Source organism: Hypanus sabinus, chromosome 8, assembly GCF_030144855.1.
Source record: "Hypanus sabinus isolate sHypSab1 chromosome 8, sHypSab1.hap1, whole genome shotgun sequence".
Classification (NCBI taxonomy): domain Eukaryota; kingdom Metazoa; phylum Chordata; class Chondrichthyes; order Myliobatiformes; family Dasyatidae; genus Hypanus; species Hypanus sabinus.
The window spans coordinates 138,466,543-138,494,287 of NC_082713.1; the positions used below are offsets into that span (position 1 = coordinate 138,466,543).

At 42.0% G+C, this 27,745-nt stretch overlaps 2 protein-coding genes across 7 annotated transcripts in view; one reads left to right on the forward strand and one right to left on the reverse strand.

The window, feature by feature from the left end:
* Window positions 1-592: 592 nt before the first annotated feature.
* On the reverse strand, window positions 593-27,411 carry LOC132398475 (uncharacterized). 6 transcript variants are annotated; one of them, XM_059977979.1, is made up of 4 exons: window positions 27,273-27,411; window positions 19,033-19,090; window positions 16,470-17,680; window positions 593-13,963 (listed from the first exon to the last, which is right to left on the reverse strand). In XM_059977979.1, the coding sequence occupies exon 4, from the start codon at window positions 3,266-3,268 to the stop codon at window positions 2,348-2,350; it is 921 nt and encodes a 306-aa protein (XP_059833962.1). In that variant the 5' UTR covers window positions 3,269-13,963; window positions 16,470-17,680; window positions 19,033-19,090; window positions 27,273-27,411; the 3' UTR covers window positions 593-2,347. The 6 variants fall into 6 exon arrangements, with proteins under 6 accessions (XP_059833962.1, XP_059833961.1, XP_059833959.1 ...); XM_059977978.1 differs by having other exon boundaries at window positions 593-14,677; XM_059977976.1 differs by having other exon boundaries at window positions 16,267-17,680.
* Window positions 27,332-27,745, forward strand: part of LOC132398473 (rho GTPase-activating protein 8-like) — a 97,655-nt gene continuing 97,241 nt past the window's right edge. Inside the window, exon 1 of the mRNA XM_059977970.1 lies at window positions 27,332-27,743. The gene's annotated coding sequence lies outside the window, so the exon portion shown is untranslated. The remainder of the gene's footprint in view (window positions 27,744-27,745) is intronic.

Sequence of the window (27,745 nt, forward strand, 5' to 3'; positions counted from 1 at the left end):
GGTACATTCCTAACTACAAATAATGGTGAGAGAATATTAGTGAATGCAGTTTAGACTAATCTGCTGGCAACGAACGCTGTCCTTTCTCCAGAATATATCAGTAAATTGTGAATGCCTTCTGAAAACTCCTTTTCCCAATTTCACAGATCTATCAACTAAAGAAACAGCAGACGTTTGGCACAACAGATCACAAACAACTATGTGAAAAGAGGAAGCAAATCACGGCAGCCAGTTTACATGTGAAAGTAGATTATGTTGGCAGAAAGGCAAGAAATTGAATGGCATATTACAAGCCTTATTTTCCATATCAAAACAAAACTAGATCCGACAATTGGATAGTGCAATAGGAAGTGGAATGGAATTTGATGTAGTCCAATCACAAGCAAGAAAAAATCTGCAGACGCTGGAAATCCAAGCAACACACATAAAATGCTGCAGGAACTCAGCAGGCTAGGCAGCATCTATGGATAAGAGTTAACATTTCGGGCCGAGACCCTCCAGCAGGACAGGAAGGAAAAAAAATTCTCCAGTCCTGCTAAAGGGTCTCAGCTCGAAATGTCAACTATACTCTTTTCCATAGATGCTGCCTGGCCTGCTGAGTTCCTCCAGCATTTTATGTGTGTTGCTTGAATATGGTGCAAATATATTGAATCTTCCTTCTAAGCTAATTAGGAAATTTAGACCAGCGTAAACAATTAGATATTGTGTTAGGCTCTGTTTATGTTAAAATAATTGTTTCCTTAGACTAGTTTTGATAATCCAGCTAAGTAAACATTGGAATTCTGCATGCAATTATTTGTGCTGGTAAATCACAGTTTATGGACACTTTATTGGACCTAGAGAATAACTCAATAAACATTTCTTGTGTGTAATTGCTTAAGCTTAATTTTAAAAAAGTGGGAAGTCTACATTGATTAACCACAAAAGATCAAGCATTTAAAGGGATTAATGGTAAATAAATTTCTTGGGCTGCAAGCCCATAGCTCCCTGAAAGTGAGGGGTGAGATAGAAAGAGGTAGATGCTTTGGAAAGGGTGCACAAGTGGTTTACCAAGGTGCTGCCTAATTTAGAGGGCATGAACTATAAGGAGAGGTTGGACAAACTTGTGTTGTTTTCTCTGGAGCATCAGAGGCTGAGGGGAGACCAGACAGAAGTTTATACAATTACACTGGACAACAAAGATTTTGCTTCCTGAATACCTTCAGGTGTATCTTATGAATTTTGGGTTACTGATCATGAAAATCACCTTGAAGTTTCCCTATCATGCACCGTTTTTTGAAATCACTTCTATTATTTCAATTCATAATTGAAGTCAATTAAAATGTTGCCTGCAATGTAAGCTGGGAAGTTTCCTATCTTGTCCAGGCATGCTTAGGCAGCACGGCTGCTGCATGGCAGGACAGGTTTTAGTAATAATTATTGGGTTCAGGACTGTAAGGATGGAATTTGCTATCACCAGGCACAAACATTTCTATGAAGGATTTTGAAATTTGAGACAGATGCTTCCCAGAATAACTGATGCCAAGATTAAGGAAAGTATTTTTGTTGGTCCACAAATCAAACAGGTCATCAATGATAGGCAATTTGAAGAATTTCTAGTGAGACTGGAGAAAATCACATGTAAGGCAAGTTCAAGGAAGTTGTTGAAATTTTTCTCGGCATCTACAGAGCACCAATCTACATACAGCTGGTTGAGAGCATGCTTCAAGCATATAAAACAATGAAATGCAACATGTCACGAAAGATTCATTTTCTGCATTCCCATTTAGACTTCTTAGACTGCAAGTCTTGGTGCTGTTAGTGACGAGCATGGTGAAAGGTTTCACCAAGACATTGCGGTCATGGAGAAAAGATACCAGGGCAACTGGAATCCATCAATGCTGGCAAATTATTGTTGAACAGTTAAGCGAGAAGCCTCATACACTGAGTACAAATGAAAATCATTAACAAAATATTTTTAATTTAGTTGAACTATTGCAAAGCATCAGCACCATTATGCAATTAAACACATTATATTCCCACTCACTACGTCGACTCAGGCCTAGGGGGCCAGCATCGGGCACGATGATGGACTTTCCACTCCTCCCTCTCCCTCATCAGTGTGTTCACTTCATCTACATTAGCCACTCTGCTATCTTCTAGGACCGTGTTGACCAAAGTCTTGGGAGGGTGCCCAGCGTTCATCCTCCCATGCTTGGGCTCCCATGTGATGACTAGGCTGGCAGGTAGCTCAGGGTGGCGTAGACAGTGCCCTGTTAGGTGCAGTCTTCTCGCCTCGATTTCAGTAGTGAGCATCGGTAAGTCGTCATAGAGCTCGACGTTCGTCATGTGCTGTTGCCAACTCACATCAAGAGCCATCCGGAGCATTTGTGTATAGCAACCATCTAGTGACTTTCGCATGGTCTTGGTGAGTGTCCACGTCTCGCATCCGTACGTGAGAATGGACTATGACTGCTAGGAAGATCCTCTTTTTGAGTCCTCTGGTCAGGTTCGAACTCCAGATTTCCTTCATATCGTTCATACCGCTCCACGCCAACACCTTCCGTATCTTTATGTCCTTCTTCAAACTCAGCATTCTTGACCCGAGGTACTTGAAGTCTAAGACTTTCTTAATGGTATCATTCTTTACAGTCTTGAGAATACCTTCATTGCAATTGAATGCCATGTACTCTGTCTTTTTAGCATTTAGGTGAAGTCCAACTTTATTGCACTCAATTTCCACTTTTGTCAGTAGCTGCTGTGCTTCCTCCATCTGGTCAGAGAGCAGGACTATGCCTTCTGCAAAATCGAGATCTGTGAGCATAACTGGTCTGATCCTTTCGGTTCGTGCTGGTTTTATGGTAAAACCAAGCTTGTCATGAACTTTGGTAGCTTGACGTAGAGCGTAATCAAGGACGATTATAAAGATGTAGGGTGCCAGAGTGTCTCCTTGCAGCACAGCAGCTAGGAGCTCAAACACTGCTATTTCTCCATCTGGTGATACAACTTCCGCCATGGTCTCGGTATAGCTTGACTCTATTGTTCTCAGCAGATGGTCTGGAACTTCGTAAGCTTTCAGGATCTTCAGCATTTCACCTCGGTGAATGGAGTCAAAAGCTTTGCGAAAATCGATGAAAGTAAGCACGGCTGGTAGGTTGTTCTTCTTGACTTTCTTGATGATTCTACGGAGAGCAAGTATTTGCATTACTGTTGTGCACTTCTGCTGAAAACCATTCTGATTGAATCTCAGCTTAGGGTGAATGGCGGTGTGAATCCTGTTCAAGATCATCCGATTCTATAGCTTTGCTAAGATGTTGGTCAAGCTGATACCACGGTAGTCTGTCTTTGTGAAGGATCCAGACTTGGGGGCAGGGATGATGTTTGAGAGTGACCACCGTTCTGGTTTGTCACCTTTCATCAGTGCCGTATTACATATGTCCAGCAAGATGTCGTCCAGATCGCAGTTCTTCAGGACATCGGGTGGTATCCCATCTGGTCCAGCGCTCCTGCCCTGTTTGAGTGCATATTTGGCCTTCTTCAGTTCCTCTGTGGTGAATGGGCCGTCATCGATGTCGACTTGCATCACTATCATGGGTATGTCCTCTTCTTCTTCCGTGATTGTTGGAGGGCTTCCCAGCAGGTTCTTGAAGTGAGTAAACCATGTCTGGACACAGTCCCCTGCTGGTTTACCACTTATTTGTGTCTGATCTCGTTGACTAGGTGCCATGCTTCTCCATGCTGCTTGTCTTCATTAGCAGCCTCTACCCCTCTAATCCTCTCAGCTTGTTCCTCTTCCTTCAGTCGGTCGTAGGTGGCAAAGAGATTCTTCTTTGCTGTCTTGAATTTGTCTCTTAGCTCTTCTGTTTCGCTCCTTCCAAGTTCGGCATGACAAGCATTGAGCACACTTCTTGCTGCGACGATGTCAGGATGTTTCCAGATCTGGCTCTTCTTCATTCGCTTCACAGTAAGCAGACTCTTTGTTGCAACTCTGTGTGTGTCTATGAGCCGTTGATAGCGGTCGGTGGCAGTCTCTTCCTCCTCCCTCTCCAGTGGGCCGAAGTGATTTCTCTCTTCCACAGTGTACTGGGCTTGAAGTAGAGGTTGTGAGGAGAATGCCTTCCAGTCTATCTTCTCCTTGGGACCTGTGGCTTTGGGTTGCAGCAGGCTCAGTCTCAGTTGCATTGACACTACTCTGGTCAGAACTGACCAAGCTGAAGGTACTGTAGGCTTCTGTGTTGATCACACAATTACGCCATTTTGTTCTTACGAAGATGTAATCGAGAGGTTCCCTGTTGAGGGAGGTTCTGTTTTCGTATGTCCACAGTTTACCAGCTCACTTCTTGAATTGTGTGTTGGTGGCAATGTGACTGTGTTCCTGGATGAAACCAACTAGGTATCATACTCATACCATTATATTGAATAAAAGTTAATTTGTTGTTCCTCCAAATTCCTATGTGATACAAGTAGTCTGAAATTATTGTGTTCATCTTCAAGTAGTCTATCATAAACAAAAAAAATTCTGATGAAGCAACACTTTTGAAAAAATTTGTTGTCCAATGTTATGAAGAAATAGTTAGGATGGACAGTAAGAAACTTCTCTCCCATAGTAAAAACATTAAGCACCAGGGGACATGTACAGTATTTAACTTAAGAAGGGGAAAAGATTAAAGGTTATGTGTCAGGTCAATTTTTAAAAAATAAACACAGTGGTTGTGTCTTTTTCCTGGGATGAGCTGCCAGTGGAGTGGTGGAAACAGATACGAATAGTGCTTAAGCAGCTGTTGAGTAACACATGAATATGCAAGGAATGTGGATCACGTACAGGCAGAAGAAAATGAGTTTAATTTGGCATTATGTACAGCACAGATATTGTGAGCCAAAAGGCCTGTTCTAGTGTTGTACTGTTCTATGTACAACTGTCTGTGCCCAGACCAACAGAAACTAGGGTCTAATAATAGCCAGATTGACAGAATGATTGTCACCTGTATCCTCTGAAGGAAAATTGGCCTGGTTGGTCTCCAAGAAATGTTCATAACATGGCTTCAGGAATACATCATACTTCTTTCAACATTCAGTTAGGACACACCTTTTCTTTAACTCAACTGCAGAATCATAGAAAGGAAAATCGGAAGCAATTTAGCCAATTTAAATGTCAGTGTTGGGGGGAAAAAGAACTATCCAACTTAATCCCACCATCCTCCATGTCTACTGCTCTGCTTGTCACAGGTCTTCAACTACATAACCATGTACATTTTCAACACAATGAAAGTTTTTATCTCAGGCAGCAAGTTCCAAACTCAAACCACACACTGGGTGAAAATGTTTTTTCTTAATTTCCCCATTAGTCCTTACTAATCTGCATTCCAAATCCATTGATAGCTGTAAAGATCCTAGTTACACATTTCCAAACTTAAGTGACAATCCGTTGAATATCCATTCCACTTGTGAAATATTTTCTGAAGCTACATTTGTTTTTTCCTGCATTGCATCTTTTTTGCAACATAGGTGCAAATCAGCCACTTTCAGCACTTGAGATTTCTAGCAGCAAATTTTGGCTCACTTTGGTGTGGAGGACACCTTCCAGTGATCAACATTGATTTGGTCTGCATATGCATCTCTAAAGTTTAAATTACAAATTGTCTTCCACTACAAAGTCTCCAGCCTCTAGCAAGGTGCTGGCCTCTTTATTTCCATTAGGTCTGTATTAGATCATCCAATTATGAACTTGCAATACGTCAGAAACTACATTGGAACCAATTTCATACATTTGCCTAATGTAAACACGCTGAAATGGATCATCTACACAGGAAAAAAAATTGGAGCTTGCCATTCTAGTGAAAGTACATTTTTAAGAGTGGGATGATTCTGAAAAACCTATGTAACAATGAAAATAAAATGTAACAGCTGTGAAGTCTCACTCCTTCAGATTATCGGTGAAGATATGAAAGGAAATATTTTATTTGTCTTTTTAATCTTTTGCTTAATCCATTCCTTCTTTGACTCTTAAGTTTGCTTTCTGTACATTATTTAACAATTGAATTGAATATACTAATAGCCACTGATTTAGACTTCAACAGTCTGATCAATTAATGAGGCTACAGCTGCTTTCCCAGTTAATAAAGGCCCCGAACGTCTTCAGGCAAACAAATGTAATGCATGGCTAATGCATTTTATTCACTGCAAAGATGAGACACTTCACATTTTATTTTTCCACTAGTAGATAAAGTGTTACTATAGAGCTATCCTGGAATTTTACCAGAGTGATTGGCAGCTCCAAGGTAAATATCTGATGTGTTGGAGATATGGAATGGCATTAATAATCTTCAGTAGTGATCCAAATACCAATTTGATAATTCAGTAGGAAGTAATAGACAAACACCTTTATTGGCTGACAATGCTTACTTCTGTATTCATTTGCCATCAATGTTCCTTCCCTTTGTTTATACTTTCAAATGTATAAACACTGTAGCACACTAAATCCAGAATTCTCTCATCAGACCGATCAGAACATTTATCCTTATTTTTCTTCACTAATAGACCCAAATTATTTGCCTGCAAACATCCTATAGTCAACACACCTTATAGCAGCCATCATCATACCTCCTCTTAGTCTTCTTTATTGCCTTTATAGGCAAACTTGTTCTCTGTATTTCATTTTATTTCTCTCCAGAGATTTTTTTTTAAAACTTTGTCTTACCTCGGACCAGACTCTTTGATCATGGGGGGTGTAAAGGTAGCGGAACTCAGGTATTGAACAGAGATGTTGTAAGTAAAGTTGCTTAAACAAAAGAAAAACGTGTCCTAGTTGTTTGGGCATTAACAGCGGTAGCAGAGGCTGGTTCCCTATTATAGGATCCCACCGGCATTTGATGAGAGCAAGCCTTAAGAAAGCTGGAAGAATGAAATTGGAATATGGACTCATGGTGGGGAACTGGAGAAGGCAAAACAAGCCTTGACTTGTTTTGAGACCGTGATGGGAGTTTCGGTGGAAAGCTTGAACAGAGATGACAGTATGAATAAGCTACTGCAAACATATTTGACTCTGGTTTTTTTTGAAGGAAGAAAAGGATCATATTTATGAGGCATATTCAGACTTCCACAAAATTTTCAGAGACAATTCTAAAAATATGGCTGATTGTATTATTGATTATGAACAAAAGTACAATACACACACAATTACAAAACAGAACTTCCTGACACTATACAGGTCGACCTTCTATAATCCAGTACCATTGGGACCTGAGGCATGCCAGATTAGTGAAAAGCCGAATTACGGAAGGATCACATTAAGCAATAGCTAACTGCCTCATCATACCTTTAAAATATCATGTAAATCAGTACAAGTTAGATAATAATAAAACAGAAATATTAAATGAGTAGCAAGTGAAATTAACTTGTACAAAACAGTTGAGCACTTCCGCTTCTTAAGTGAGATGTTTAATACACCTTCAGGCAAAGTTACTTGTCTACAAGTGTGGGGTTGTCAGGATCATCAACATCTTCATCTTGAAGAATGAGTGAAGCATCAGGAACTGGAGCTGAAACTGGCACAACGGTTTCTTCAAAAACTGTTGATGTTGGTGGCAGCACATCTGGGTGAGCAGAAGCAGAAGTTGGAGAAAGGAGGTCTTCTATACGCCACATTTCACGCGACCGCCAGGCAGCCGGGGATTCGGCGCTGGACTCTTCCCTCTTCACTTGCAGTTACTGATAGCACCTGATAATGCTTCATCTGGTGTGCCAGTGACATTCAGGAAAGAACGAATGACAACCAGGAATAGACAGGTCACTTCTGGAGAGACAGATAACATCCAGGAAAGACTGGAGTCGAGGCATGTGAGGCCAGCACCCCAACATTATGCCTTTGGAAAAAGGCACCTCCCGCTAGCTATGAGTACAGAAACAAGAGGATACCCTCAGGGTCTTCCGAGAGGGAGGGATGTTGAAAGACACAACAGGACGTACCAAACAGAAATGACACGGCATATACAGCGAACTTTGACCGAAACAACCCTGACATGGCCAAGATGCCACTGTGGCAAACTCTAAGAATCTCAGGGGACTCACAATCCACCAAGCGAAATACAAATGTAGGACTGGTGAGAGGCAGGAGGAACGCACAGCAACGGCTGGTGAGACGGTGGAGGACCACAGTCAAGAACAACCCCATAAGTACCGAGGACCTTCAACCCAGGAACACAGGAGTGATCAACTGATGGGTCGAGGGAAACCCATGTCAGACTTCCAGAGGAGAGGAAGGAGAGAATAAAATGGCCCCCAATGAACAGTGGTGAGTGGGAGAAAATCAACAAGGACATGGACAGGCTTCTTGAAGATTATACTCATTGGACCCGTGGAGAAGAAGCTTGAGAATATGTGCAGGTTGCTGTACTCCATCAGAGAAGACTGATTTGGTGTAATGGAGAAGGTAAAGGAGAAGAGAGTTTACCAGCCTGGCAGACGAGAGAGGGAGATAACCAGCATGACAGGAAATTAGAACAGTCTCCAACAGGTACAGAAGAAGCAGTGTAGAAGAGAGAGAAGGTGAGGCAGTTGAGACAAGACCTGAGAAGGAGGCTTAAAGAATTTTGAAATGCGGAAAGGATAAGGAAGAACAAGCGTGAGAAGAATAGGAAAAGGGCTGCTTTCATCAGAAACCCTTATTGTTTTTCTGCAAGCGTGTGAGAAGGGGAAAGATCAGGCAAACTGGGAAAACCAAGAGAGGAAGTGGAGGCATACCTGCAGGAAACACACTCAGATGGAAGACAAGACCTGCCACTGAGGGAAAACAGCAGGACTGAGCCAGTGCAACAGCCGCAGAAGCCACTAGATGAGAAACAGCCAACACTGAAAGTAGTAAGAGAGCGAGGACAGGTTCAGCACCCGGGCCCAATGGGATCACATATAAAGTCTACAAGAAGTACCCAAAGCTTCTCAAGAGGATGTGGAGGCTGATGAGAGCCATCTGGAGGAAGGGCCAGATACCACCTTGCTGGCAAGTGGCTGAAGGATGTTTTGCGACAAAAGAGGAAAACTCAACTGAGATCAAGCAGTTCAGAGCCATTTCCCTCCTCAACGAAGGAAAAAATCTTCTTCGCTGTTCTAGCAAGAAGAATGACATCATACATGGTAGAAAACCAATACATAGGTACGGCAGTGCAAAAGGAAGAGATTCCTGGATTCCCGGGATGTGTGGAACACACAAGTGTTATATCCCAGCTGTTAGGAGACCAAGGCAACCAAAGGGAACCTGACAGTTGTGTGGTTAGATTTAGCCAATGCCTATGATACAATGCCTCACAAGCTCATTGAGACAGCACTGAAACACTACCATATCCCAGAGAGGGTCACCAAGATCCTGGCAAGCTAATTCGAGGGGATTCACCCAAGGTTCAGCGTGCAGGACTACGTAACGTCATGGCAGCAAGTAGAGAAGGGTACTGTGACTGGCTGCACTATATCTGTAGTCCTCTTCATCATGGCCATGGATCTACTTGTTCTGGGAAAAGAGAGACCAGAGGACAAAGACAAGCACCAATATCAGACAGTCGCCAAGCAGAGGATTCATGGATGACCCTACAATTACAACCACAACACATATCCAGGCCAGGTGGGTACTCCAGGCAATGGACCAGACAGCCGCATGAGCGCAAATTAAATTTAAACCTGCCAAATCAAGGTGTTTGGTGATAAAGAAAGGCCAACTTACCCAGAAGTTCACCTTGAAGATCCACCAGGATGAGGAAATCCTGTCTATCATAGGAAACCCCAACAAGTGCCTAGGGAAATGGTATGATGACAGCCTGAAGGATGTCAACAACAGCAGACGCCTGGAGCGACAAACAACAGAAAGGCTGGCAAAGATCGACAAATCAGGTTTACCAGGAATGTTCAAGGCACGCATCTTCCAACATGGGCTCTTAACCAGACTAATGTGGCCAATGATGCTGTATGACATCGCCCTGTCAAAGATCGAGGGTGTGGAGAGGAAGATTAACCGGTATCTGAGAAGGTGGTTAGGTGTACTGCGGTGCTTCTCTTCAACAGGGCTCTACAGCAAGTCAGCCAAGCTCCAGTTGCCCCTCTCCTCGGTTGCAGAGGAATTTAAAGCAGGGAAAGCACACCTCGTCATGACCCTGAAAGACTCCAAGGACAAGGTCAGTGAGGCAGGAGTCGAGATACAGACAGGGAGCAAATGGAAGGCAGCAAGGGCAGTAGAAGAAGCAGAGACCCGACTTTGCCACAGAGACGTGGTCGGAAGAGTGTGTAAGGGCAGTCAAGGCCTGGGATGTAAGTCAACAACCAGGTGGAGGGAGGCCAACCCTAAGGACAGACGGCACTTGGTCCAGTGGGGGATAAGGAAGAAACAGGAGGCAGCTAGATATGTGCGAGCAGTGGAAATGGGGAGTCAAGCGACCTCGACAAAGTGGGAAGCAGAACAGAGAGTGTTGACATGGGATGACGTATGGAAATATACATCTTTCCAACCTCAGTTCTTACTGAGGGCTGTGTACGATGTACTACCAACTCCAACAAACCTGCGGAGCTGGGGAATAATAGAAGACCCAATGTGCCACCTGTGCCAGAAACCAGCTAACCTCGAGCATATTCTTTCCTCATGCCAGGCTGCCCTTTCCCAGGGGCGGTACAGATGGAGACGTGACCAGGTTTTGAGAGCACTCGCCCACACTTTGGAGAGAGCGAGGAAGAAGGGCCACTAAAAGGACAGCCAAACAAACTTCATTAACTTCGTCAGGACCGGAGAACATGCTGCAGCAACAAACAAGCACAGAGATGGTATGCTGAGCATGACAAAGGACTGGGAGGTGAAGGTCGATCTTGGAAAGAAGCTGGTGTTCCCACCAATAGTAGAGGCCACACTTCGACCAGACGTTCTACTACTGTCAGAGAGTGCAGAGAAGCTCGTGGTGATAGATGGGAGACCCGATGCCAAGAGGCCCATGAGAGGAAGCTTGCGAGGTATGAAGACCTGGTGGCGGACTGCAGACGGCAAGGCTGGCAGACGTGGAACTTCCCTGTCGAAGTGGGGACAAGAGGATTTCCTGCCATGTCATGTTGGAAGATGCTGGCAACTTCAGGGATACGAGGGAGAACCAGGAAGAGAGCCGTTAACACCACATCTCAAGCAGCAGAGAGAGCTGCTTTAGGGACGATAGTAGTTGGATGTCTGACTATTGGGGGTAGAGGATTGGTCACCTTCTGCTGTCCCACCATCCTGAGGATGTTCCGGGTTAGGGGATGAAACGTCTGCAGACGGATGGAGCCGGCTGATGACTCAACAGTCCAGCAGCAGAAAAATCATAGCTGCTTCAGGTAAAAAAGGGAATCTTCGTTAGTTTCTTTTCCTCCGCTTAGCAATATGCTTAGATTCAACAGGTCGCCACGTCTGATCTGAGGTCGTAGGCAGAAGAGAACAGAGCGCTGGCTGGGCTACACTGCAGGGCAGTGCGCAACTGCCGGTAGGCGGGTGAGAAGGCCAGCCCCCCACGCTGGCAGGTGCCAGGCATCCACGCCTAATGCAAATAATATTAATAAATGCAGGAAAACAAGCAGGGATCACCTGTCTGTGCTTACAAGAGCACGCCAACACCTGAACAGATCTAGCACAACCAAAACAATGAGCAGCAGATTGGTACGGTGGCCCAGGAAATTTGAAATTACAGTTGTGCAGAAAATTTGAAATCAGTGCCGGATTATCGAAAGAACCAGATTACAGGTAGTCAGATTAGTGAAGTTTGACTGTGATAGCTTTTAAATTGTTTGATACTGCACGTCTAGAAATAAAGGACAGACACCTAGTGTTAACTGCATGCACAGAACCTACATTTGCATCTGCAAGATCAGCACTGAAGAGGATTTTTGGAGAAAAGTCCACTAAGACAACTGTCAGAAGTAGATTGAGTCAGGAAACGGCATATTTCACTGGGCAGAAGAGTATAGTAGGCGTAGATCCTAGAGGGAACAGACAAGGGTACCTTTACCTGGCACAAATCCAGTAAAGTACAGTAGGAGATCAAAATGTGTGGTATGTCAAAGTATTTACCACTGGGCAAGAAACTGTCTGTACAGAACTGAACAAGTTTGGCTAACTGAAGAAAATAATAAATCTGAAGATATAGAAGAGTGCCATATCACATTGTTTGTGAAGGAATCATTTACTAATACAGAGACGTCTGAGGCAGAGATTTTGATCATAGAATCTCTAGGATCTGCTGTTATTGATACAGCATGCATAGTGTGTGGACAGAAATAGCTTGAAAGCTATGTAAGTGAACTAAACCAGAATGAAGTGCAGAAACTGGTGAACACAGATGAATCTAATAACAAAGCATTCAAATTTGGAGATGGAAAGATTCCACCAGAGTGAAAATTCCAGTAGAAATAGGGCAGACAAAATGTTACATTGAAATGGAGGTGGTACCAGTGAATATTCCATTACACTTGAGTAAATCTCCCTAAAGAAAGCCGGAGCAGTACTGGATATGGAGAAGGACCAAGCAATGATGTTTCAACAGCCAGTGTCTCTTGAGCTCTGAACATTACTGTGTGAGCATTCTAGATAAAGACTTTACTGAGATCCAATGTGAGAATAAAGAACTGCCATACAAAACATAACCATAGATGAGAAATGCAAAGTGTTGCTCAAATTTCATAAGCAGTTTGGACACGCTTCAATTGATAAACTTCGGAGACTGCTCAGGAGTTCAGGAAACAAAGATGCAAATTATTTTTCCATTCTAAAGCAGATAATTGACATCTATGAGACATGCCAAAAGTTTGGAAAGCCCAGGCCCAAGCCTGTGGTTGGTCTGCCACTAGCATCTGAAATTAATGAAACAACAGCTGCAGACCTACATGAACTGGAGCAAGGAGTGTGGTATTTCCACATCATTGATGAGTTCACACATTTCAGTGCAGGAGATAATAAAGTGTTCATGGCCCACCTCAGAAAGTATTCAGTGATAATGGTAGTGAATTTAATAATGATGAACTCAAGAGATACCACAGAGAACTTTAACATTGAAACAAAGACAACAGCAGCATATAGTCCTTGGAGTATTGACCTTCTGGAGTGACACAATCAAATGCTTTCTGAAATAACGCTGAAGGTAAAAGAAAAGCTATGGCTGTGATTGGGAAAGAATACCATGCACAACGTACATGGCAAGAGTCCATATCAATTGGTGCTTGGCCAGAATCCAAACCTTCCCCCTGTACGGGTTGACAGACCACCTGCTCTAGAGGGCACTACAAGGATTGAATGGATTGGGAAACATATTTCAGCACTGCATACATCAAGGAAGGCTTTCACTGAAACAGAGTGTTCAGAGAGAATTCAAAGAGCACTGGGGGCACAGGTACATCCTACAAATAACAAATATGACACAGAGGAGAAAGTGTGTTACAAAAGAGCGGACTATACAGAATGGAAAGGTCCTGGAGTTGTGGTATTCGTGAGACATGGAGGTACAAATGCCTCATTTCAGACTATGTAAAGCACAAACTGAAGACCAGCAGAACTCAAAAGCACTTACCTGGCACATGGTCACATAGCACAGACAAGGATGAGGAAAGTGCAGCTAAGGACACAATAGAGTTACGTAACAGAGACATAGTGCTGAAGACAGTGCATTTGGGGGCTCTCAACAGATTTGCCTGAACAGAAATGATCACCAGTGGAAAGTTCAGTCTAGAAACAGGACAAACTATGAGATTTGTAGACCCAGACACTGGTATCTCATACAAAGCTAAAATCTTAGGAGGAGCAGGCATAGCCACTGGAGAAACAAAAGTTGGTACATCTTGAATTACCAAGAACCATTCACAGTCGCTGGCACTCCAGGGTCGGTCGACTTGTCATCTGTAGCCAGACTTCATACTGAATCAAGTATACATCAGGCTGGACCATCCGAGAAATATCATGATGAAGATGTCCTAGTAACAAAAGAGGTGCTGCTTGAATCTGCAAAAGAGGATGAAATCAGAAGTTGGAGAAATAATGGAGAGTTTGAAGAAGCTATAGATATTGGCCAAAAGACAGTGTCTACAAGAAATTACATGCCACACAACAGATGCAACCCTCAGTGAAGCTGAATCTGAGCAACTTAGATCAAAGATAGGTCAAATTCTACGTGTGGCAAGGTAGAGCAGACCTGACATCATGTCTGATGCCTGCTACTTGGAGTCCAGCACAAAAAAATGTTGTAGTACAAACTTTACATGAGGCAAACAAGACATTGCGCAGAATTCAATCTGAAAAAGTCACCCTGAAGTTTCAACAGTTAGGAAAAGATAGCTCATTTAAGCTCACTGTCATCAGTGACGCCTCACTTGGAAACCTTCCTGACTGAGGTAATCAAACGGGACATTTTATTGTACTTATGGAAGAAGAGGGAAGATTTTCACCTCTCTATTGGCAATCAAAAAAAGATCTTAAGAGTTGTACTGAGGCTACATCCACACTACGCCGGATAAATCCATAACTGAAGCTTTTTCTCTTCATTTTTACCCTCCGTCCACACTAAAGTAGCGTTTTCGGCCCCCAAAACCGGAGCTTTTCAGAAACACTTTTCAGGGTGGGTATTTTTGAAAACACTGCTCGGGCAGATCAGTGTGGAGACTTCTGAAAACGCTATCAGACGGCAGCTCGTTATTTCATTCTTTTCTTGAACACAACCTAAAAATTTCAGAACAGATGGCAACGAGACTGAAATCAGAAGAGTTAGAAATGTACTCACCAAATACTTTGACCCATAACTTACTGAATAAATAAGTATACTCACTTTGCCCTGTTTTCTGTCCTTGCTTGTATGAAAGTGGTTTACCTATTTATGCAAGTACTTCTCTGACAATAGATATGTAACAGCCTAATTTAACATTGTATGGAAATACAAGATAACACTGATGCAAACATTTTATACACTTAACAAGGTGCTTTATTAATGCACCAGAGTTAGTCAGTTTTTCTATGTTTGTCATCAGCCGGGTCAATCTGTCCATGAACTCCCTGTCGGTTGCCTCTGTATGCTCCAGTATTTGTTTTTTTTTACTTTTAAGTTCTCCTGCGCGAAAGCCAACAGCTGTCCATCGTTCTAAGTTTTTCCAAATCTGTAACTACACAAACGCGCACTTTTACAGCGAGATTTGACACCAAACATGTCGCTTGTTTTCGGTAGATGTGTCTTGCGCATGCGCAGTAGGAGGAGATTCGCCAAAATCTCTATTTCAATGTGGATACAGATATTTTCAAAAACGCATAGTGTGTATGCCTATTATTCTTACACGAAATCGGCATTTTCAAAACTATCCGGTCTAGTGTGGATTTAGCCTGAACATACTGATATTAGAAACCCTTGCAATGTCAGAAGATATTGACAATATTGTTTTTCTGGCCACACTCTATTCTGAACTTTTCCATAGTGACCCAAAGAATTTGTCTACAAATAACTTGTGTGACAGCCAACTACTTTTTGGTATATGCCATCAAACCACCAAGTCAGTTACAGAGAAGAGGCTTCATCTAGAGATAAGCAGCATCACAGAAGTTTCCATGCACAAAAAAATCATCACGTGCTATAGTCAACTACAAATCAACAACTAGTAGACTGTCTCACAAAGAAGGGAGCTCCAGCTCTTGTGCTGTTAAAAGGCACAGTGAAGGCATCTGGTACCTTAAGAACTGTATTAACATCAAGGGTTAGAACCAATTCTCTTATCCTAATGGACATTCGAATTGTCTTTCAATCTTCTTCATATTTCATTTTTAATAGATACATAAAAAGGATGGGAGATTGCTGAGTTCTGTTCATTTGGACTATGCAAGTACTTAGTACTCACGCGCACTCTCCCTGTTACGCGCGTGCGTACGGGAGGAGGAAAGGTAATTGTGGGATGTAAAGGGGGCGGCCCTCAGGTATTGAGCAGAGACATTGAAAGTAATGTTGTTTAAACAAAAAAAGTAGTCCTTGTTGTTTGGGCATTAGCAGATCATATACTTCTCTCATCTTCTCTTTTGTATTTAGCTTCTCTCTAACGCTCTCTATTAACAATAACTCTTAATGTATGCTCTCTGTTTAGATCCATTTCTATTCTATTTCTTTGCTAAAGTTAGTTATTATCATCCATTTAATTACCAATTTAATTATCATTCACTATCTTAACCAATTCATAACACTACTGAAATTTTGGGGATTGGAACTCTTACCCTCTATCCAACTTTCAGATTTGTTTTACTCTGATCCTCTTAGTTCTCAGTGATTTACCCACCTTTGTAAATTGTCCTGTATATTCAGCAGTTGATCACCATGATAGTTTCAATTTTATTATACATCAAAACTGCCTTATCAACCATTCCTTCGGGATGGAAGATTGAGATTGTTTCTACTCTGGTTTTCTAGGAACTGAGGTGTGATGTTGTAGAAAGTGGCTGACATGGTGGGTGGATAGTTGCACTCTTGTCTACTGCTCACCCAAAACTTCCGAATACTCAACACGGCTAAAGGATCTCCATACCATCCCATCCCAAATGGGTCTGTATTTTGTTGAAATGTTCATTGCTCTTCACTTTAAGTGGTCATTGGTAACGGGTTCCCAAGAATCAATGCAGACTTTACACTCCTTTAAGGAAACCATGATCATATATTTGATTTTTTTCCCCTCTCTACTTGGTAAACTCCTCCCTTGTCAGGACTTGGAATAAAATGTTTGCTTTCCATGTCTGGTGTCATGCATGTAGCTAACATGCCCTGCCTCACATTGACTGAGAATAACTACGCCACCCCCCTGCCCAAAGGCGTTTTCATTTGGGAAAGGACAATGACATTGGTACACATCTCCTTCCAGTGAGCTCAGAGGATTTAGTGAAAGTAATATCTTTGGTACTTCTCCCATGCACTTTATTGTAGTAGTCCAAGTCTCAGATGCACATAAGAGATCAGAAAACTTTTTGCAAGATTGCTGGTCTTGACCTTCAGATAACCTTCTCTTCTATTGATCAAAATCTGTGCTGATACATTGAAGGTGGTGATAAATATCACGGCTCTCTTCACCAAGGGAGTGTTCCCGAGATAATGTTAAGTAGCTGCGGTATTTTCAAAGTTTCAGCATGAACCTCAATCATTGAAAGACAGTGCGATGCAGCATAGATAGGAAGGTTGGCATATTCAAAAACATTTTCGCAGTAGGTTGAACAGATTTCATTAGTTTTGAAAATTAGCTCCACTCCCACAGGATACTTGTAAGAGATGAGATACAGTACTGCAGCAAGAAAGATCAAGATAGGAGCTGGAGCAACGAAGCAGCCTTGGTTGGCAGCAATCTTCAATGAGATTCATTCTCTTGTAGACCTTGTGATTAGTACTCGTGAATTGGATGCCAAACACAAAATGGAGATGAATTTCTGTAGGCATCTAAAATTGTGGAGTTTGTTCCACGGTCCCTCTCGATGATGTTGTCAAAGGATTTTAAGAGATTGAAGGAAATGTTCAATGAATGATGCTGCTCCTTGTATTTTTCGCAGAGTTAGCATGCAGTGAAGGTCACATCCATCATGCCCTCAGGATGGACTGAATACACAGAGAGCAGCTCTGTGATTACAGAGTCGAGGTGGTTGAGGAGGACACAGACAAGCACTAGGAAGATCCCTCTGTAGTTACCACAGCAGGCTTAAATCCAGCCATACCTGTAAACAACAATTTAGAATGTTAAAACTAGGCTCAAGTTTTGTTTTTGATCAATGAATTACATCACAAAGGTAGACCAATTTTCTTTTTAAAAACAGGCTTTGCATTCACTAAAACTCAGAAGTTTTGCTCTGCATCGTCACTAAAACTGCATCATCTATGGTTGCCCAAATGAACTAACATTAACAGTGGTCTAATAGCAGTTTTGAAATATTTATTCTGATGTAGCCTGGAGGAACAGCAACTGGTTATTTCCCCAAAGTGTATGGAATGAATTACACTGGAATAATCATGCAATCTTTACTAGGATAATATTATAACTTCTTATGCCCACTTCTTATCCCCCCTCAACTATCCCATGTTACTTCACTCCTGATGAAGGGTTTCAGCCTGAAACGGCATCACTACCTCCTCCCACAGATGCTGTCTGGCCTGCTGAGTTCTGCCAGCATTTTGTGTTTTTAATATTACAACTATGTTCCCAGCGCTAGAATACAATAGTTGGGAATGCAATTAATGCTTACATTTGATAAGCAATATGCCTGTCCTTTCATTCCCAAGGAAGACTGCTCTATATTTCCTATGTCAACAATAATTTTTATATATTACATTAACTGACATCTTTCCCCTTTAATACAATGATTTCCAGTAACTCCCTAAATTCCATGGTGCAATTAAAATACTTCCAGAAGTAGTAGCATTATAAGGATATATTGGTTAAAACAATTACCAAACTCAATGGTGCAAATGCTTTCCTTCACCTTTTCTTTTTTAAAAAAAGAAACAGGATTTCCATGGATCTTTCACAATCAAACCTCTAGGCTCAGCTGGAAAGATTATTCGCATGGGCAATAATGAGGGTCCACGTCTTCTTCAGTAGGAATTACAGCATTTAAGGAAAAAACTGTGCATAATAGAATATTTTGATTTCGGTCAAAGTCATTTCCTTGTTTAGCAAATTAAGAAGCCTTTCTTCTATTATTAGAAAGGAACCAGCAACCAATGAAATGTTAGGAAATCTATTACAAACAATTAACATTCCAGACATCATATGCTGGAGTTTATATTTGTTCAAGGGAAGTAGCATTTCCTGTGCACAACTTGTTTCCTGGTGGTAGGGGTGTGGTTTCAGACAGTGCAATCAGCAGCCATGATGGTGTTTAGTTGTGAATGGGTACATTTGGTCCTTGTAAAGGCAGCCTTCACAGGCATGGACTGAGCACTCTCGAGTGAATCCAGGAGGCACCATACATTACTGACCACTCTGAATACGTTAACAAATTTTGTTAGTGTTGTCACAAGCAAGCAGCATCGGAGCTTCCTGGCACTTATACTAGGGGCAATAACTCACCACATTCTATGTCCAGTCAATTAAATACCTTCGAGCTGGTAAATCCACAATTCAACACCTTTTAAAAGATAAAAAATGTGAAATAAGTTAGTGCTTTCAGATCAGTTTTCAATTTGCTTACAGGTAACTTGTTCACAAAGTTGCTTCCCTCCATCCTCTGCTTGTTCACGTGCCTGTCTAAATGCCCATTAAAAGTTATCATTCTATCTGCTTCCAGCACTCCCTGGTAGTCATGATCCAGGCACCTACCACTCACTGTATGAAGAAATACTTTCTCCCTCTCACATCAAAGCTATGCTCTCTGGTATTAAAGATTTCCATTCCAATAAAAGACCACCTATCCTGTCCACACTTTTCATGATGTTAAGCACTTTGATCAGGTTGCCCATCAGCATCTGCCACTCTAGGGAAACCAATCCAAGTTTCTCCGACCTTTCCTTATAGCTAATACTCTCCAAACCACAACATACAACCTGCACACAGACTCTTCAGTACATTTGGTTTATCCTGAACAAGATACTCCATCCAAGCTACTCCCATTTACCAGCATTTAGTACATAACTTTTCCAATCCACGTACCTGTTCAGCCATCTTCTGTAAGTTGTTACAGTACCTGTTTCAACCACTTCCTCTGGCAACTGACGCCACCCTTTGTGTAAAGAAAGTCCACATAAACCACATTTACTGTCCTCATCAATTCGTTTGGCCACCTCCAAAAAAAACTTAATCAAGCTCGTAAGACATGATTTCCTATTAACAAAACCATAATGACTATCACTAATCAACTCTTGTATTTCAGATGCATACATATCCCTCAGAATCCTATCCAGTAACTTACCTACCACAGATGTTAGACTTACTGCTCTATAATTCCCACACTTTTCATTGCTGCCCTGCCTGAATAAGGGCACAATATTCACTACCCTTCAGTCTACTGGCACTTCACCCATGGCTAATGATGATACAAATATCTCAGCCATGGCTCCCCAATTTCTCCTATAGCCTCTCCGTGGTCTTGGATAAATCTGGTCAGGCCCTAGACATGTGTGCACTTACATATCTTTTTAAGATATCCATCACTTCAATGTAGACTATCCCCAAGACTTCCCAATTTTCTTAACCAGTTCTGAAATCTTCAGGTCTTTCTTCACAGTAAAACTGCGCATTTCCTATGGCTCCACACAAAGATACCCTTTTAGTCCTTGGGCGTCCTTTTCAGCCTCTGGCTACTCTTTTTCCCCTTAATACACTCTTTGGATTTTCCTTAATCTTCTCTGCCAAAACTATCTCATCCCTCCTGATTTCCTTCTTGAGTACAACAGTATCTTCTATACTCCTCCAAGGATTCACTTAGTCCCAGCTGCCTACACCTGATCCACGCTGCCTCCTTTTTCCTGGCCAGGACCTCAATTTTCCTCATCATCCAGGGTTCCCTACCTCTACCAGCTTTGTCCTTCACTCCAACACAGATCATGCAGGCCTTGAGTTCTCACTATGTCACTGTTGAAAGTCTCTTGAATGTCTCTGAACAACCTTCATTATTCAATATTTGTAAACTCCTATTATGCCGTCAAAATTTACCTTGTCCCAATTCTGAACTTGAATCTGTGGACCAGTTCTGAACATTTCCACAATTATTTTAAAGCTAACAGTTCTATGGCCATCAGTCCCCAAGTGCTCCCCACTGTTACCTCAGTCACTTGCCCCACCCTAATATCAAGAGTAAGTCGAGCTTTGCCCTCTCACTAGTAAGGACTTCTGTATATTGACCAAGAAAGATTCCTAAATGCACTTAACAAATTCCACCCCATCTAACCCCTTTACACTATGGTAGTTCCAGTTTATGTTAGGGAAATTAAAATCCCATACTATGGCAACCCTATCATTTTTACAACTTGACATTGTCTTCCTGCATATTTGTTCTTCTAAATCCAAATTTACTATTTGGAGATCTACAGTACAATCCCAACAACAGATTCTTTATTTCATAAAAAGCCTCACTGAATGACCCTACAGCAATTTCATCCCTGACTTCTGTTGTGACATTCCCCTTAATCAAAAAAGTGCAATTCCCCCTCACATCTTTCCTCCACCTCTACCCCACCTAAAACACTTACCCTAGAACATTAGTCTGTTCATCTCTTAGGCAGGTTTCTGTAACAGCTATAATAACATCATTCCATGCAGCTATCAAATTCCTAATTTCATATACCCTTCTTATCAGACCTGTTTCATCGAAATGAATGTAATTTAATCCAATAGGCTTTCTTCATTCCTGGTCATTTTCCTGCCTCTTGTGTTTATTTAAATTGCTCACTGACATGTGTATGACTTTCCAGTCTCTCACGTAGCTCCCTGATCTTGGAATCCCTAGTGGCATGGTACCACATCCTGGTGAACATCTATACCCTTTTCAAAATATGGGAAATAATAGCAAACATGGGCTCATCAAATTGATTCCTCTTTTATATACACGACTTCAAGACTTCTATGCGTAACACCTAATCAATGAAGGCAAGTTTGCTGAATGACTTCTTTACCATCTGTTAATGCTGTTATCCCTTGAATGAGAGTTTAAAAGGAGCTCTGTTTTCTCAAGTGATTGCAAAAAACACGAGCAGCTGCCAAATTTCTATCCCTCAATGAACATTGGTAAAACAAGTGGTAATGTGATAATACTCAAATAATTTATGGGTTTACTTTTGTGTGTGAACTGAATGTAGTGTCTACTGCATTGCATTGGCAATGACATTTCAAAAGCATTTCACAGTGGAATGCTCTGATATCATTTTTACTGGCATACTTAGTCTTGCAGGTATAAGAAGAGACAGAAGCAGGATGGGACACATTGCTGTGTTGAGTTCCTTCAACATTTTTTATGTGATGCTCTAGATTTCTAACATCCAAAGAAACTCATGTTTAAAACTTTAATCACTATAGTTTAAAAATACTATGACCACTTCGACAACCAATCACTGAAATAGACTTTTTTGGGTCTGATTGAGTTTTCACATAAAAATGTATGTTTTTCTTCTGGATACTGCTTCTGGAGGCAGTACCAGTACAAGTTTTCTATTCCATCGCATACATGTGCATATGACAATAAGCTCAGCATTGATTTTGTGTTAGTTTTCCTGCAGGGTACTCAAGTTTCCTCACATATCCTAAGGGCTGTGCAGGTTAGTATATTATTGGCCAGTGTAAATGTTCCCTGTTGTGTTGCAAGTGGCAGAATCAGAGCAAAGTTGATGGAAATGTGGGGAGAATAAACTGGGTTAAGTATGATTAGCATTTCCCCAAAACTTCACTCCGCAGTTCTGCTAACTCTAATACCTGCAAACATCTTAGGACAATACACCAATTATCTGTATCAATCAGGACAGAGGCGCAACTTTAATTTTGCTACTGCTATATTCAAACACTATCACTACTTGCATCTTGTATGCTCACATAACCAACCAACCAGTCAGGCAGACAGCCTTGCTCTTGACAGATTGCACAATGCAAGATTGTGTATATCACTGAGGATCATGCACACTTCATTCTCTCTTTCTGTTCCCAAAACAGGGTAGGTCATATTCAGCTCTGCAGACAATGAACCAAAAGAAAATAAGGGCCTGGAGGTCGATGCAGGAGGGTATAAGTTCTGAAAGTTAAAAGGTCAGAACAACATTGTGGGCTGAAGGGCCTGTACTGTGCTGTAGTGTTGTACGTTCTAAAATTTTTAACCCTTCATTCTTTGTAGAGAAGAAGCTGGCTAAATTATAATTCAGCAGCCATGGGCACCACCTATGCCTGTCTTTTCATTGGTGTAGCCATGAGCACTCACATTGGCCCCATCAATGGCTGCGGTTTTGTTAGCTATGTAGAACAGTTCATGTTCCAAGCCTTCACCAGTAATGCTGAACAACCCTTCCTCTGCTGCACTGACGACTACATTGCTGCTGCTTCATGCACCCATGCTGAGCTCGTCAATTTCATCAACTTTGCTACAACTTCCATCCTGCCCTTAAATTCACTTGGTCCATTTCTGACACCTCCATCCTCTTTCTGGATCTTTGTTTCCATCCTTGGAGATGGATTGTCAACCAACATCTTTTAAATGCTAGTCTCTTTTCTCAGTTCCTTTGCCTCTGATGCATCTGTTCCCAGCATGAGGCTTTCCTTTCCAGGCCATCAGAGGTATTCTCCTTCTTCAAAGAATGGGCTTTCCCTTCCTCCACCATTGATGTTTCCCTCACCCACATTCTTCCATTTCTCGGACATCCATGCTCAACCCATCTTCCTGATGCCATAACAATAATAGAGCTCCTCTTGTCCTGATCTTCCATCTCACAAGTCAACACATCATCCTGCACAACTTCTGCCATCACCAAAGAGATCCTACCACCAAATATAACTTTACCTCCCCCCTCTCTGCTTTCCACAGGGATCGTTCCCTCCATGATTCCCTTGTTCATTCATCTCTCCCCACTCGTCTCCTTCCCAGCACATTGGCCATTTGCAGGCTTAAGTGCTTCACCGGCCTCTTCACCTCCTCCCTCATCTCCATTCATGAAGTTTTCCCAAGTGACAACACTTCACCTGTGAATCTGCTGTAATTGTCTACTGTATGTGGCCTCCTCTACATTGGCAAGACCCATTGTAAATTGGGGACCGCTTTATCGAGCAGCTCCACTGTTTCTGCTAAAAATGGGACCTTCCCAGTGGCCAAACATCTTAATTCCAATTCCCATTCTGATATGTCAGTCTATGGCTTCCTCTTGCACTATGTTGAGACCACTCTCAGAATGGAGGCGCAACACTATATATTCTGTCCGAGTAGCCTCCAACCTGATGGCATGAAAATCAATTTCTCTTTCCAGTAGTAAAATTATTCTCTCCCCTTCCCACTTCCATTCCCCACTCCAGCTTCTAACTTGCCTCACTTGCCTATTGCTTTCATGCCCCACTTTCCCTTTCTCCTATGGTCCATTCTCCTCTCCTACCAGATTCCTTCATCTCCAGTTCCTTACCTTCCTACCCACCTGGCTTCATCTATCATCTTCTAGCTAGCCTCCTTCCCATCTTCCCCACCTTTTTATTCTTCCTCCTTCTGTTCCAGTCCTGAAGGGTTTCATCCCAACATGTTGACTGTTTATTCATTTCCATAGATACTGCTTCACCTGCTGAATTCCTCCAGCATTTTGTGTGCGTTGGTTTGGTTTTCTAGAATCTGCAGAGCTTCTTGAGTCTATAATTGAAGAGTTTGACAAATCCTTTTCAGCAAGGAAATGATGGCCAACCCCACTTAGCCACTGGCAGATTTAAATGCTATATTGCATCTGATTTCTTAGCTTCATTTAGAACACAAGGGTTTGAAAAATACAGAGGTAGTCTAACTTATCTCGTGCAAGTTCAGCTTGAAGCTATGTAACATTGGCTCTGGATATAAGCATTCAAAGGGACTTCCACTGTGTTATGCTACTCCAGAAGTATGTACTTTAGTAATTAACACAATTGTTAAGAGGCCAGCTCAGAAATACTGGCACTGCCTTGATGCAGAATGAATCGGTTGCCCTCTTGCAGCCTGATAACCCATAGGATGCATTCATGGGTACAAAATGCAATCCAAATCCAGGGCTGCTGGACCCAGAACCCCCTGAATTTGTTTCACAATGACAGTAGCAGCCTTATTGTAGACACTGTGGCCACTGCTGAAATATTGTGAGGGAACAATAGGAAGGGCAAAGAGATACAGAATGTAGATACCATGCGATTTCACAAGAGCAAAATCATGGATAGTTCAGGATTGTTGATTTGGTATTTTCTTTAATTGCCCTTGGGGTCAAGAAGATGGCTGCGGTGTGGGCAATTGAGATGGTATTCCTGGAAAGCACGATCTAAATGGTTGTTCTAAGATTGTGCCACCAGAAAGAAGCTCCCTCCATTATGATCACTGCTTTATGACAGATCGCATTCTGCGCCAGTTCTGAAACCTTGATCTTAAATAATGTTTTCTTCATTTGACTCAAGGCTTTGCCTTGCAGATGGTGAATTTCATCATTAACACCTGCTTTTGCATAAAGGAGTCTCCATACTTTTGCAGACATTTCCTTTGTGCTGGTACTAGGACCCGAGGTATTGTCATGATGAAACAAGACATTCATTATGATGACATACACACACAAAATGTTGGAGGAACTCATTGGACCAGGCAGCATCTATGGGAAAGAGTAAACAGTTGATGTTTCTCTCTTCCATTGATGATGCCTGGCCTACTGAGTTCCTCCAGCATTTTGTGTGTGTTCATTATGATAAGACCATTCTCTAAGTATTTTGTAAGAGAAGTACACCACAGAAGTTCACCTTCTCCTTCCTTATCAATCATACTTTGCCCCAAGAGTTGTCTCCCTTCCCATTCCAATGTCTAAGTTGCCGATGATGATCAGCTTCTCTCTAACTGGCACAGAGACTAGTATTTCTCCCCCCAATTTTGAAACAGAAGTTCTTCTTGTTATCACTTACATCTTATGTACTGTTGACTCTAGGGATTGCTTCCACATCAGAGCAAGTCGAGATATCATAAACATCCTTGAATTCCATGGGGGCGGGGAAGGGGATCACTGATACGTCAGACTAGTTCAGCCTTAAAACAAAGTTCACGTTATGAAGATGGCACTTCCTCTTCCAAACTATTCCTGCTCAGTGTGTCTCACTCACTGTGACAACGCTGATTACAAAATGTCCATGCACTCACACTTTGACAGTGAACCAGTATTTACGTCTGTCATGACATTTCAGATACCAATTTTCGTATTGAGGATTAGTGTATGTTTGCCATGTGTGGTGGCTGCTGCAGACGTTGGGGCTTCACAGAGTGAGGTCTTAATCCAGTGGCAAAGGGTCCAAGGAACTGGAGGCTTTGCTCAAACATAAAGGAAAGTTCTTGCACAAGTAAGCATGGACCCAGATACATGTGCATACAGGCTTGGGCACAGTCACGGCCTCCTCTTCACATCTCAATCACTGGGTCTCAAACCCAGCCCCGTTCCTGGCTGCAAAGCTCCTCACGTTCCCGACCTGCCTCTACCTCCTGTACAGCCAGACCACATTCCCAGACCCCGACTCAGCCACACACAAATGAAGTTCCCAGTTCCTGCTCTAGCTGTATGAACATCCAGGATGTTGAATGAACATTGTACAGGCATACACCAGAGTCACCTTTCAAGAGCAGCATTGAATCTTTGTCAACCATCTGAAAGAATTCTACAACTGAAACAAAGAACAGAACATTTTGTCTTTACTCAGGTCCATTATCCTGGATCGTAGCCATAGAATGAGATTTAGACACAGAATTACTTCCTCATGTAAAGGCAATAGCGAGGCAACAGCTAGCCCTATGAGATTGCCCTTGTTTCACATTCCTGAAGTGGTCAGCACACTATTAGAGATTTATATTTCTAAGACAGCTGGAGACATAACTGCTCCACAAGCAGATAATTCACAGTATACCACATGCAGTACATTCCCTAATTTGCAGAATGACAACCAAAATTAAAACCAATCATGATAGAGTTCACTTAAATATTTTAAATAAATTAATTACTGTATTAAATTCATTGATGCGCTCAATTTATATTTTGTATCAGACTAGGTGTCAAAATTTTCTCTTATTAAACTAGGTTTGTATTTTATGGTGTTCCACTGCAGCCTATAGGTGACTGTTATAGGAGCCTATAGGAGTACCTTCAGTTTGAATTTCAGAGAAACACATATGTGCCAACTAATTCTACTTCCCAATACAATTCTGCACATTCGCATCTAATACTTCAGTGTAGAAATAAAAGACAAAATTAAGGACTTTTTGTACACATGCTAGTCCATTATCCCCATCCACCCAATGTGCATCACAAAATCAGTTTCTGAAAACACCAGCAATGTTACAAGAAACTGTGCAATAATACGCTTCAAAATAACCAACTTTATTACAGGCCGAAAGGGAAAAGCAAAAACAAAAATCGTTTTTAATGAGGAGTTCATACGTATAGAAATAATCTATAATCCTCATTTATCCATGACTTCGTTTTTAAACATGTACTTTGGTCAATTCCTTATGTTGCTCCTTTTTATAAGCACGGTAGCCCAGAAATATCCTGAAAGGTGCGGAGTATTTTATAATTTTACATTAAAAAGGCAGTAAACTATTTTAAGTTCACCCTCCTTTCCCATCCCCCACCCCTTCCTCCTCAAACACTTACCTGAGTGGTAAAGTACTCTAAATCGGAAAACTTCCGCGAATAGTAGTTTGGGGTTTTTGTTTTACAGGAGGCGTGGGAACTGCATGAGATCGCGGTTTGGCTCAGGGCTGAGTAAAACTCTCGATAGTTGACGTCGTCTGGTCGGAGTTGTTTTGCGCCTCAAGATTTAGATGAGCTGGCGTGCAGTTTCCTTGCCGACGGAACGAGCTCCCGGGCTCGCTCGCACTTGCTGCGAGTTAGTTAACTCACTTCTCTTAGAAAATGCGTTCATTTAACAGGACACTGTACCGATCGAACTTGTTCACGAGGCGAAACACAAGTTGAGAGGGGAAACGCGCATGCGTTGGCCCAGGAACTCCTTTTATCAGAAGTTTGTTTCGCTCTTGGGGAGACAGTCACCTGGAGGGTCGGGAGAAGTACTTCCTAGAGCGTGATCGGTTCCAAAGAGCAGAGTGCCCTTCTTTACAAAAGGT